At 34.2% G+C, this 13902-nt stretch overlaps 1 protein-coding gene across 17 annotated transcripts in view; it reads left to right on the top strand.

Annotated features, from left to right (window-relative positions):
- LOC114324805 (piezo-type mechanosensitive ion channel component) overlaps nt 1-13902 on the top strand; it is a 369243-nt gene that overhangs the window by 315389 nt on the left and 39952 nt on the right. For all 17 annotated transcript variants that reach the window (XM_028272670.2, XM_028272668.2, XM_028272666.2 and 14 more), the window contains 3 exons: nt 5709-5956; nt 7154-7335; nt 9156-9422. In XM_028272670.2, the coding sequence (XP_028128471.1) occupies nt 5709-5956; nt 7154-7335; nt 9156-9422 (697 nt within the window). The remainder of the gene's footprint in view (nt 1-5708; nt 5957-7153; nt 7336-9155; nt 9423-13902) is intronic.

Below are 13902 nucleotides of genomic sequence, written 5' to 3'. Positions count from 1 at the left end.
CCTGCATCGAAAATATTATAACAGTTGTGGTATAGCAATATCGACATCCGCCTAACAGTAGCGAAAATGCCGGAGTCTACGTTCTAAACCGCCATGCATGCCGGGCTGAGTTAAGGCTACCAGCCGGCCGAAGAACTTGCAACTACATTTTAAACTTCACTTGATGAGTCCAGGACTCTCGATTCCAAAACTTGACTGCTCTACAGCTCAAACGTGACTTCTTGACGGCTCTAACTAGACTGCTTTCCTCGATCTCCTCAAACTCAATCTTCTAACATTCAACGCCCTTCCAAAATCATTCGATTTCTCCATCAATAATTCTCACAACCAATTACAGACTTAAGACACTCAATTAATCAAAATCTTGACCAATAGAAAATTGCAAATTACGCTCTCGGTTAAACCCTCTGGCGTGTACCAGAAACAGCTCATCCAATCACCAAGAAACAAACAAAACCTATTTTAGTAGTTCCTACGACCTGCTTCTCACGGATAACGCCAATTCATAAAAAAAACACTTAAGCTCGTATCTCTGCAATATAATGTACAACTCAACAAACTCAAAGACACTTCTTATCCGTATAAGATAAATATTTTCCAGTTTCACAGTCGCCAAAACACATTATGAAGAATTTACGACTTTTGATTCCTTTGACGGTTTTAAAATAACGTAAACACGTGGAGAAATAAAAATTTATCTATTCTCGAGAAACACAAGATCGATTAAATACTGCGAGAACCGAAAGATTCAAACATTTCCATGCAACAACTCAATACAATTTCTGAAACGGATTTAGATACAGGGTGAAACGATAGTCTTAGGGATTTGAAAACGTTAATGATTTTTGCACCCGTTACAAGTTTAAATATCTAGGCATCACACTTTATAGCTGCGGAAAGCTCGAAACAGAAGTGGAAGATTAAGTGAATAGAGTAAACAGAGCCGCAGGTTGACTGAACGAAACAATATAGAGAAATAAAGATATCGGAAAAGAAATGAAAGGTAGAATTGACAAGACAGTCATCATACCAATAATTACTTATGCGACAGAAACGGTACCTGAGCACAAAAAGAGAAACAGCAGAGATGAAAACTCTTCTTCGAAAAATCGATGGTAAGACACAATGGAACAGAGCTAGAAGTACAGATATACAACAGAGATGCAAGGTCGGGAACATTAATAAGTGGGTAAGAAACAGAAGAGTAGATTGGAACGACCACATAAGCCGAATGACAACAAATAAAGCAGTAAGGACGGTGAGAGACGATTCCCCAATAGGAAGACGATCAGTGAGAAGACCACGGAAAAGACCACCAAAAAGAAGAAGAAGACTGTTCTTATTCTATAATATTTTTATTTTTTTTTTTGTTTAACGTATGGCACAATTGTGGGCATTAAAATCATTTAAGCGGTGCAGACAGCACCCTTAAATCTACTATATCCACGTATGAAACAAATCTATAATTTTTGATTTTTTACTTGTAATAAAATAACAGAAATTGCAAGAACTCAAATTTTATTTTTCTTGTAACTGATTTGCTGATGATGGCAAAAAAACAAATATATCAGTTAAGAGCGTAGGCGCAAAATTCCGGGTCAATCCTTTTTATATGTATTCTTTTTTTTTAACCCTGAGAAAACTAATGTGTCCTAAGTATTTTTCAAAAATTTAAACGCAGAATGAAAAATTACATTATTACCGAGAGCCGAAAGTCCCTGAAAACTTCTATAATGTTTATTTTAATAAGTTACAGGAGGAAAAAAAGAGAAAATTTAGTATGATTTTTAGTTTTAAATATCTGATTCAAAAAACTTTTTGTTTATTCTAATGGACTTTCGGGCCTTGGCAATAATGTAATCTTTCATTCTGTGTTTCAATTTTTCAAAAATATTTATTAGATTTCTCAGGATTCGAAAAAAATGAGTAGATACATTTAAAAAACATTGGTCCGAAATTTTGGGCCTACGCTCTTAAATCTAGAAAGCGATAGCTTAAATCTAAATTGAATTAAATGGGTATTTGTCTAGATTTGACTACAACAAATTCTTTTATATTAAAAAGAAAAAGAAAATAATCGTTTTCGTTTTGATTCAATTCGAGTCTCTTGCCATCCTCTGACACAGTGTTTCTGGGTCTCTACCCTTTATCAAAGAGGCTATTGCAAGTAGACTGAATTGAATCAACTCGAGACGAAGAAGAACTGCATCTATTAAAATATCTGCAGTATATTGTGGTTAGACTGTCCTCTAACGGGGAATGACAAAATAAATAAAATAAATTTCGACCAAGAGTCAGGATTCTGTTAACCGAGATACAATAGTATCAAGCGGCGCCGCTAGGAGGAGCTTCTCCAACAATGCGTCTCAGAATACTTTAAGAACACTTGGTCATTTTGTACTCTAAACCGAGTAAAGCATGAAAAAGAAAAAGAAAATAATCGTTTTCGTTTTGATTCAATTCGAGTCTCTTGCCATCCTCTGACACAGGGTTTCTGGGTCTCTACCCTTTATCAAAGAGGCTATTGCAAGTAGACTGAATTGAATCAACTCGAGACGAAGAAGAACTGCATCTATTAAAATATCTGCAGTATATTGTGGTTAGACTGTCCTCTAACGGGGAATGACAAAATAAATAAAATAAATTTCGACCAAGAGTCAGGATTCTGTTAACCGAGATACAATAGTATCAAGCGGCGCCGCTAGGAGGAGCTTCTCCAACAATGCGTCTCAGAATACTTTAAGAACACTTGGTCATTTTGTACTCTAAACCGAGTAAAGCATGAAAAAGAAAAAGAAAATAATCGTTTTCGTTTTGATTCAATTCGAGTCTCTTGCCATCCTCTGACACAGTGTTTCTGGGTCTCTACCCTTTATCAAAGAGGCTATTGCAAGTAGACTGAATTGAATCAACTCGAGACGAAGAAGAACTGCACTAAAAACGAAAACGATTATTTTCTTTTTCTTTTTCATGCTTTACTCGGTTTAGAGTACAAAATGACCAAGTGTTCTTAAAGTATTCTGAGACGCATTGTTGGAGAAGCTCCTCCTAGCGGCGCCGCTTGATACTATTGTATCTCGGTTAACAGAATCCTGACTCTTGGTCGAAATTTATTTTATTTATTTTGTCATTCCCCGTTAGAGGACAGTCTAACCACAATATACTGCAGATATTTTAATAGATGCAGTTCTTCTTCGTCTCGAGTTGATTCAATTCAGTCTACTTGTAATAGCCTCTTTGATAAAGGGTAGAGACCCAGAAACACTGTGTCAGAGGATGGCAAGAGACTCGAATTGAATCAAAACGAAAACGATTATTTTCTTTTCTTTTTCATGCTTTACTCGGTTTAGAGTACAAAATGACCAAGTGTTCTTAAAGTATTCTGAGACGCATTGTTGGAGAAGCTCCTCCTAGCGGCGCCGCTTGATACTATTGTATCTCGGTTAACAGAATCCTGACTCTTGGTCGAAATTTATTTTATTTATTTTGTCATTCCCCGTTAGAGGACAGTCTAACCACAATATACTGCAGATATTTTAATAGATGCAGTTCTTCTTCGTCTCGAGTTGATTCAATTCAGTCTACTTGTAATAGCCTCTTTGATAAAGGGTAGAGACCCAGAAACACTGTGTCAGAGGATGGCAAGAGACTCGAATTGAATCAAAACGAAAACGATTATTTTCTTTTTCTTTTTCATGCTTTACTCGGTTTAGAGTACAAAATGACCAAGTGTTCTTAAAGTATTCTGAGACGCATTGTTGGAGAAGCTCCTCCTAGCGGCGCCGCTTGATACTATTGTATCTCGGTTAACAGAATCCTGACTCTTGGTCGAAATTTATTTTATTTATTTTGTCATTCCCCGTTAGAGGACAGTCTAACCACAATATACTGCAGATATTTTAATAGATGCAGTTCTTCTTCGTCTCGAGTTGATTCAATTCAGTCTACTTGCAATAGCCTCTTTGATAAAGGGTAGAGACCCAGAAACACTGTGTCAGAGGATGGCAAGAGACTCGAATTGAATCAAAACGAAAACGATTATTTTCTTTTTCTTTTTCATGCTTTACTCGGTTTAGAGTACAAAATGACCAAGTGTTCTTAAAGTATTCTGAGACGCATTGTTGGAGAAGCTCCTCCTAGCGGCGCCGCTTGATACTATTGTATCTCGGTTAACAGAATCCTGACTCTTGGTCGAAATTTATTTTATTTATTTTGTCTTTTATATTAGCTTTAAAGTCAATTTTATTGACGAGCTTTTGCTATATAGCTAATATTGCCAAACCAGATAATCTTTCCTCTACCACAGTAGAACTCAAATAATTTTTAATAACTTTAATTTTGAAAATTATCTCTCACCACCAGAAGCAACAGACACAGTTAAAGCGAGGATAATTCTTAATGAAAAAGTGATATTTGGTAGAGATGTAGTTAGATATTTTCAAATATATATTGATTATTAAGAGTTTTTAGTAGTAACTACAGTTTTTACTGGATCAGTTAGCTTTTGTTGAAGAGCAAAACACTTTTTTTAAAATATCATTGTCACTTAATGTGATAATATCACTAAAAACCCAAAAAATGATCATAACCCAACATCATATCAAATTAAAATTTAACGAACTTAGGACTTGATCAGTTATTCTAATACTGTCTAATTTCTATGTTAAAGGTATCATTATCTGCTATAAGATTCTCACAAATTTTAATTACATATATGAAATTTATATGGCTTTATAGCTTCTATCCTACTCGACCATCTTGTATCACTTAGGGGTTTTAGATTTAACTCAGGAACATGTAGTTTTATAATATCCCATGTTTTTGTGGAGGAAGAGAAAAATACGTAAAGTTCTTATACTATATTAAACAAGTCTGCTATTTTATTTGACACTTTAGTAGCATCATTCATTACTAAATTTAAGCTAGGTGCAGCGCGTGGAACAAAAAAAGCTCGAGGATTATCCTACCCTTATCATACACGCATATTGGCACCGTTATCATACCCTTGATCTCTCATCTCTTTTATATTTAAATTTTGTAAAAGTTCAACTACAAAATTAAATAACCCTTCCCCTGTAGTGTCAAATAATATTCGAAAAAAACTCTAAAAGAAAAAATTTAGAATTATAGTTTAATACAATATAACGCAAAATTAGGCTTATTTGCTTTGTACGACTTGAATCTGGGGAACAGTCCATAATTATTGAATAATATTTGGAACTATGCACCATACCCTAAATATTATTTTTTATTTTAGAAAACATTAATGCTGAAAAACAGATATTCGGATATTGTATTGTTTTAAAAATACAATAATAGTAGTAATTGTTTATTAACACCAAATTAATATAAAATAAGATTTTAATTATTTTTTCAGTAACAACACAATATTTGATTTTTGAGATTTCTCTAAGAGTCCATGAAAAAATTAAAATTAAGATTGTATAAAAAATGATCTCATTTAAAATAAATATTTCTTATTTACCAAACCTTCGGTTTGGCACCCTTTCGGGGTTGCGCACGCGTTGCACGCCCGGTTACGGTTGCCCTGAGTGCAGAGTACATAACATTTCGTAGTAGGTCACCGGATGCTAACGCTTAGGTCGTGGTTTCTGAACAGCTTTGTCTATCAGCGTCTCACTTATCTTTTATGTATCCCAGATATTTTAAAATAACTAGTTAACTGATAATGTATTATGTTTTTGTAGTGTTCCAGAAACGTTGAAGATGAATTCCCTCAACCTAGAGCCCAGGAAAAGAGCCGAACAGTCAAATATTTTATGGGTGGAGCTTTATTAGCAGTAATTATAGGCATAATTTGGTTCCCACTCGTGTTTTTCTCCTTGGGTGATGCTGTGGGAGACCCCAATATACCGTCTGATGTTGCTTTAGAAGTTCGTATTGGACCATACGAACCAATTTACAAGATGACGGTGCAAGCTAATTCAATCTTCCAGTAAGGATATAAAGTTTAAATATTAATAATTTTATGGCTTCTTTTTGTAAAATGTAGTAAACAGTAAAAGGTTATCATTGCGATTAATTATTCGCGCAGATCAGTACTATCTTTTACTAGTACTAGTGCCGTCTCCCAATCAGAAGTTGGATATCATCATCACTATCTTTACTATATCTACCGCTGCTCTGAAGAGTTGTACTGAACTACATTTAAACTAGTCCCTTAAATTTTCAACCATGACACTTTTCTTCTTCCTATACTACTCTTATCTTTCCCTGTATTATCAATCTTAGCATTTGATATCGCTGTACCCTCATTACGTGTCCCAGATATTGTGTAACTTTCTTATTTGTATTGTGTTTATTATTTTGTATTCTTTGCCCATGTCTCGCAATCCTTGCGTATTCGTTTTCTTCTGTGTCCATCCTATACTTAGCATACTTCTGTAACACCACATTTCAAATGACTATAATGGAAGTCACATTCAGATGGCAGTGTATGGATATAGGATAACAGTGTTGCCAATTCTACTGCCATCTACTTGTATAAAATAAGCAGGGCCAAACTCAAAAAAAGTTCACAAAAGTGTAGTATTTTTCTATTTTACATTCATAAATGTTTCTCAAATTGTAATTCTTTTAAAAACTTTGACAACATTATAGTTATTTCTGTCATATAGAAAGCACAGGCGTATCTCTGTAACGGAGCCATCTGAATGTGAACTTCAGTATAGCTTATTTATGTGTTCTTGTTTCAGTGTCTTCAAGTCGATATTGTAGTATCGAAACATGTTGCATCTCAGTGCTATTACTGTCAGTTCTAATCTTACTTACTTACTTAGTCCTAAGCCTTTCTACCTTTAGGTGTAAGGCTGGTGGAGTTGAGTTTGTCATTGTAGTCTCCATGCTTTCCGATCTTGCGTTAGGTTTCTTGCACTTTCCAATGTCAATCCTTTCTTCTCGACTTCTTTCCTGATTTCATCTAACCACATAACTCTTTGTCTTCCTCTTTTGTTTCTCCCCTGCACTCTCGTTTCGAACACTCGTTTTGTTAGCCCAGTTCTAATCTAATGTCTTTATTGCAGAGGGTTGTTTTCATTTTTAAGAAAGCAGATATTATCTTAATTTCTGTCGATTGTTTCCACTGTCTTTGGGTTGTTGTGATTTTTCCAATTCAAATTATTTCTTATTTCAGATTTAACGAAAACCAGTTAGTAGAATTGAAAAAAATTTACAACGCCTATCAAGTATCCGAGAACTTTATATTTAAATATGAGGCTGTTGATATTGCTGCGATTAAATTGAATACTGATTCTGCTAATATCTGGAGTATATCACCGCCAGATAGACAACGTATGCTTGCTGAAATTAATTCCAGTAAGTATCTATTTTCTTTGCATATTTTGCCATAGATAATTTAACAAATCATATACATACTATTATTAATAGCAAAATATACAGGGTGTCCAGAAACTCTACCGACAAACGAAGACAGGAGATTCCTCAGATAAATTTAAGACATTTTAACCAAATTCTTCTAGTCCGAAAATGCTTCCTAATGGAGCTAGAGCTCTTTGAAGATTACGTCTTGTAATTGGTTTTTCTGAAATAACTCCAGAACGCTTTTATTTAGAAAAATGAAAGTTGGTACGCATATTTATCATCCAGAGATAAATCGATTACATTTATTGGGAATTTCTAGTACCGGTCATAGACGTCCGTTTTGGGTAGGGCAACGGTCATTTTATCGCATAACTTTTATGTCTTTAATTTTCAGCATTTTTGACACTGGATTATTAAATTATGAGGTATTCTAGTACTAAAAGGTACTCTTGCTCTAAGTCGGTACAACACACCGTTTTCTTAAAAAATCGATTTCAAAATTTTTCGTTTTTTGAATTTTCAAAAAAAGTTTAAAAAAAAAACCAGTTAGAAAAACGAAAACTGGTACTTTTATTTATATTCCAGATATTTCAATAATTGCGAATTTCTAGTACCAGTCATATGCGTCCGTTTTGGGTAGGTCAAGGGTTATTTTATCGCGTTTTGTCTTTAATTTTTAAGAATTTTTGACTTTAGATTATTAAATTATGAGTTATTCTAGTACCAACAGTTCTCTTGCTATAAGTTGGTAAAATACACCATTTTTTTTGAAAATTTTTTTCAATTTTTTTTTTAAATTCAAAAAATGAAAAATTTTCAAATTGATTTTTCTAGAAAAAGGTGTGTCCTACTCACTTAAATCAAGAGTACATTTTAGTAATAGAATATCTCGCAATATAATAATCCAGTATCAAAAATGCTTAAAAGTTAAAGACAAAAAAGTTATACGATAAAATAACCGTTGCCCTACCTAAAACGGACGTCTATGACCGGTACTAGAAATTCACAATAGATGAAATCGATTTGTCTCTGGAAGATAAATATGCGTACCAATTTTTGTTTTTCTAAATAGAAGCGTTTTGGAGGTATTTAAGAAAAACTAATTACTAGTAATAGAATATCTCGCAATATAATAATCCAGTATCAAAAATGCTTAAAAGTTAAAGACAAAAAAGTTATACGATAAAATAACCGTTGCCCTACCTAAAACGGACGTCTATGACCGGTACTAGAAATTCACAATAGATGAAATCGATTTGTCTCTGGAAGATAAATATGCGTACCAATTTTTGTTTTTCTAAACAGAAGCGTTTTGGAGGTATTTAAGAAAAACTAATTACAAGACGCCATCTTCAAAGAGCTCTAGCTCCCTTAGGAAGCATTTTCGGACTAGAAGAATTTGGTTAAAATGTCTTAAATTTATCTGAGGTATCTCCTGTCTTCGTTTGTCGGTAGAGTTTCTGGACACCCTGTATACTAATGATATTCACAGGTAGAGGCAGATTTGACAAAACATTAGTTGGCGACCGACTTTTAAATCTAGGCACTAATGTAGGCGCTAGGCACTTCGAAGCACTAATGTAGCACCTTAATAGGCGCTACATTAGTGCCTTGATTTTTCGAGAATTGCAAATTCGGCTTTATATAAGCCGAAAAACTTATTAAAGATCACGCGTTGCCTTGTTTGGTAAAAATATATTTAGTGCTTACTTTTATGTTAAATATACCGTAAGACCTTTGCAAATCTTCCATCATACACTAGATTTCGGTTTACATAGATCCCACTGTATTATGACACATGTTTTTATTTTTAGCAAAACCTCTAAAGGTTAGACTTGAGTATAAAATAACGCATAAGACCAGCAAAGCAGAAGATTCTGGCATAATTACAAATGCAAGAGAAATTCAGTTGGAGGCTAGTACGCCTACTAAGATTAATGAAGACAGAGAGAATCTTCTGAGAATGTTAAGAAATGAAACTGCAGAGCCAGTACTATTTCCTTATTTACTGCCAAAGTTTATCAAAGTAACGGATAGGGGCACGGCCGATCCTATTAGCGTATTAATGTTGGATAAACCAGGTGAGTAAAAAACTTTTACATACAAGATTATCATCATCATCAATGATGCCTGCTGGACATAGGCCTCCCTCAATTCTTTCCAGTGTTCTCTACACTGGGCCGCTTGTAGCCAGTTTCCTGCTACTCTTTTTATATCGTCAGTCCATCTAGTCGATGGTCGTCCTCGGCTTCTTTTATAGTTTCTGGGCCTCCATTCCATGATTCATCTTGTCCACCGTCCATCTTGTGTTCTAGCCAAGTGCCCTGCCCAGTTCCACTTGAGCGTCGTAGCTCTTTCGACGACTTCTTGAACTCCTGATCTTTGCCCAGTGCCGGATTAACCATTAGACAAAGTAGTCAGTTGCCTAGGGGCCTCGGCCTCAAAGGGGGCCTGATAGGGCCCAAACCGAAAAAATAATAATTAGAATTAAATAAAAACTATAAATCATAGATATATTTGTTGAAAAATTCAAATATCGCGCAATACCATAAACTCGGTTTGACACAGTAATCAACAGCTAGTGAAGCTGCAACCAATGAAAATGCACGTGATGAAATAGAAATAACTGAAGGAAATATAGCTTCCGTAACTGAAGAAGATGAAAAAACATACAATGACAGTTATATTCCAGTTCAAGAAAAGAACCAGAAACTGAAACTAAGTTAGAAATTGAAGTTAAAGGTAAATTGGGCTCAGAATTCGGAAACAACATAGGATTATGGAATACCATAACTGAAGAAATATGGAAATTTTTGATTGGGAAAGGTTCTTCAGAATGTAAAAGTCTTGATGGAAGTTTTTCAGCATCAAAAAGAAATTTTGAATGCGTTACAAGATTTTTCACATAATCTATGTTTTTTTGAAAATATATCAGTGTAACAAAAGTTAAAAGAGATTGGCTAACGTACTCTCTCTCAAATGGAAATGTTTACTGCTTTCCATGTATTCCTTTTGGCGAACATGGCGAACACTCATCGACAGGCAGCGTCTTCTTCTGAAAAGAGTAGTCTCTGTGGTTGTTTCTATCTTCTCTCGCATCAGCGTTTAGAAGTGATATAGAGATCCTTAGTTCACAAAATAATGGGAACTACTTAGGCATTTTAGAGCTACTTGCAGGGTACGATCTTCTTTAGGCTCTCATTTAGCTAAGTATGACAATAAGGGCACTGGAAAGCCCTACTAGAAAGGACTATCTTTAAAGATCTGGGAATAAATAATAGAAGTAATGAGAAAACACGTTTTAAATACAATTGTTAAAGAAATTAATGAAGCCAAATACTACTACTTGAGTATTGATTCAATACCAGATTTGTATCAGATTGACCAGTTGACTATTTATTAAGATATGTAAATTCAGCTCATGGTAAAGTATATGATGGTTTTCTCACATTCATACCCATAAGTAGCCATACTGAAGAAAATTTTCTTTTGCTGTTTCTTTTGCTGTTTTAATCGTTGTAAACGACTGTGGCATTGATGTAAACGACATGAGGGGACAATAATTCAGCAAACAAGTCAGGAAAATACAATCGTATCCAAGCTTATTTATCTAAGATTAAGCAACTTGCAATTTACATTTCTTTTGCCGCATACTCGCTTAATTTACTTGGAGTAAGAGCTGCTGAAAGTTGCATTGGAGAAATATCGTATGTTGGGTTTGTTTAGTCCGTGTAAAACTTTTTTTCGGCCCACCGTTGGAAAATTATTTATTTATTTATTTATTTACGGGCGAACCCATTTTACAAATTTAGTACAATTTTAAAACAAGTATGATTAAAACAAAATAAAACATTTATAAGCTAAAAATTACAAGACAATTAAACATATAAGTACACAGACATAATATAAATAATAAACATAAAAAGTAGTTACCTACATCTGATAATAAGCGTCGTCAAGTGATATTTGACAATACGGCCTTGAATCTGTTTAAGCTGTAGGAAAAGTCGAGTTCCTGAAATTGATTTGCAATTCTTTGGCTTCGAGATAAGAACGAATAATGAGCATAATTTGTTCTATGCATTGGTACAGAAAATGAAACCAATTGTCTTGTCTGGCGGTTGGGAACTGCAAAATCAATTTTGGCTAACATATCTGGGCAGTCGATTTGTGAGTTAACCAGCTTAAATAATAGAATTAAGTCGTGATGTAATCGACGGCTTTTTAAAGTAGTAATATTTAACATCTGTAAAATATCGTCATAATGCATATACTGGCCAAGTTTAAACGCAACATGTCTAAGGAACTTATGTTGCACACACTCAATTTTATCACTATACAACTGATAATATGGAGACCACACCGAAGAGCAATATTCCAGATGAGGTCTAACTAACGAACAATATAGAATCTTTAATGGTTGGATGGACGTAAAATCAGAAGTAACTCGTTTGATATATCCAAGAAGCCTCAAAGATTTGTTAATGATGGTTTTAAAGTGCTCATGGAAAGTTAGTGAGGTATCTAGCCATATTCCAAGATCTTTGATAACAGTTTGTGATGAAAGAACAGATGTATTAATACTGTAATCATATAGTAAAGGGTTATTGGTTCGATAAAAACGCATGACATGACACTTACTTGTATTCAGTTCCATACCATTATTGATGCACCAACTTTGAAGTTTAGTCAAATCGTCTTGCAATTTTTCAGCATCTTCACTTGACCTTATTACAGAAAAAACCTTTAAATCATCAGCAAATAGGAGTACCACACCATGGTGAAAACTTTTAACTATATCATTAATAAACAGATTAAACAATAAAGGTCCCAAGTGGGATCCTTGTGGTACGCCAGAAGTTACAGAAATTTCATTGGATTTAATACTGTTAAAACGTACAATTTGTTTTCTATTGGAAATATAATCTGTAAACCATTTTAGTAACGATCCAGTGATACCAAAACTTTCAAGTTTAGTTAATAGAAGCTCATGATTAACTCTGTCAAATGCTTTTGATAAGTCTGTATAAATAGCATCAACTTGATGACCTGCCTCCATTGCTTGTGTTATATAACTAATAAAATATAGAAGGTTGACTTCTGTAGATCTACCACTGCAAAATCCATATTGTTGAGACGCTATTTTGTGCCTAAATACTAATGATAGATGTTCTGTTAATATGGCTTCAAACAGTTTGGGAATGGTGCTTAATATAGATATAGGACGATAGTTCTTTATATCATGCTTATTACCGCTTTTATAAATTGGTGTTATATAACTCAATTTCCAGTAACTTGGGAATTGACCTGATGATAATGACTCATTAAATATATAATATAAGGGACGAGCTAATACAAAACTACAGTATTTCAATAAGATAGGAGGTACTGCATCAGGACCTGGACCTTTCCGTGGTTTCAGATTAGTTAGATGTTGATAGACTTCGGAGATGCTAACAGAATAATTAGAAACAATCACTATCAGTTACGAGTATTTGATGTTGAGTTATATTGTCCTTACGATACACGGATAGGAAATGAGAAGCAAACAGATTGGCAGATTCATACGTAGAATTGGACCTAACATTATCAAGGAACATTTCAGAAGGTAGAGAATTCTGGTCCTTTTTGGCACTTGCAAATTTCCAAAACAACCTACTGTCAGCCTGTATAGAACACTGGGCATCACTCACAAACTGATTATAGCATTGTTTAGAGAGTACTTTACACTGAGATCTAAGATACGAAAATTTGTCGTAACTGTCTAAATTCAACAGTGTCTTGTGTTCTTGGTGTGCCATTTTTTTTCGTATAACTAGTTCCCGTAATTCAGGTGTAAACCACGGAGGAAATTTCTTAGCAGAATTTTTTTTGATGGGGATATGAATCTCGATTATTGAATATAAGACATCGTAAAATATATTTAATCATTTCATCTAAAGACTTACCCAACAGCAAATCATCCCACAAAACTGCACCTAAACAATCATTAATAACCTCAAAGTTTGCATTTTTGAAATCGTAATAATATTGTTCAGGAATGTTATCAGTGTTAGTATTTTGAAATCTTAAAGAAGTTACAAGTGGAGGGTGGTGATTATCGGGGGTAATGAGATCATCTATTGATTTTGAGACTATGAGAAGACTTTGAGAAAATACTAAATCCAATAGAACACCTCTCTCATTCACAATATTCGAGCACTGAAAAAGATTATTGAATGCAACCATATTTGATAATAAATCAATGGCATTAGTTTCAAGAAGATTAGCTTGTACATTAGGTGTAGCTACAGATGCCAGATTATTCATTCGCCAGTGACAATTAGGAACATTAAAATCGCCAAATATATGAAAACAAGCTTTAGAATATTCTTCGGTAAGTGTGTCTACATCCTGACAAAATGTTTCAAATACATCTAATGATGCCTTTGGCGGTATATAAACACTACCTATCACTTGAGGACAATTATTACCAACTACAACAAACAAGTTTTCAATAGTTCGAGAAGTGTCCAACTGACGGCTTGTGAGGGACTTTTGAACTGCAATCAAAACTCCACC

The sequence above is a fragment of the Diabrotica virgifera genome, chromosome 4 (genome assembly GCF_917563875.1).
Source record: "Diabrotica virgifera virgifera chromosome 4, PGI_DIABVI_V3a".
Lineage (NCBI taxonomy): Eukaryota > Metazoa > Arthropoda > Insecta > Coleoptera > Chrysomelidae > Diabrotica > Diabrotica virgifera.
The sequence above is the reverse complement of the archived record's forward strand: the minus strand, read 5'-3'. Positions and strand labels throughout refer to the sequence as shown.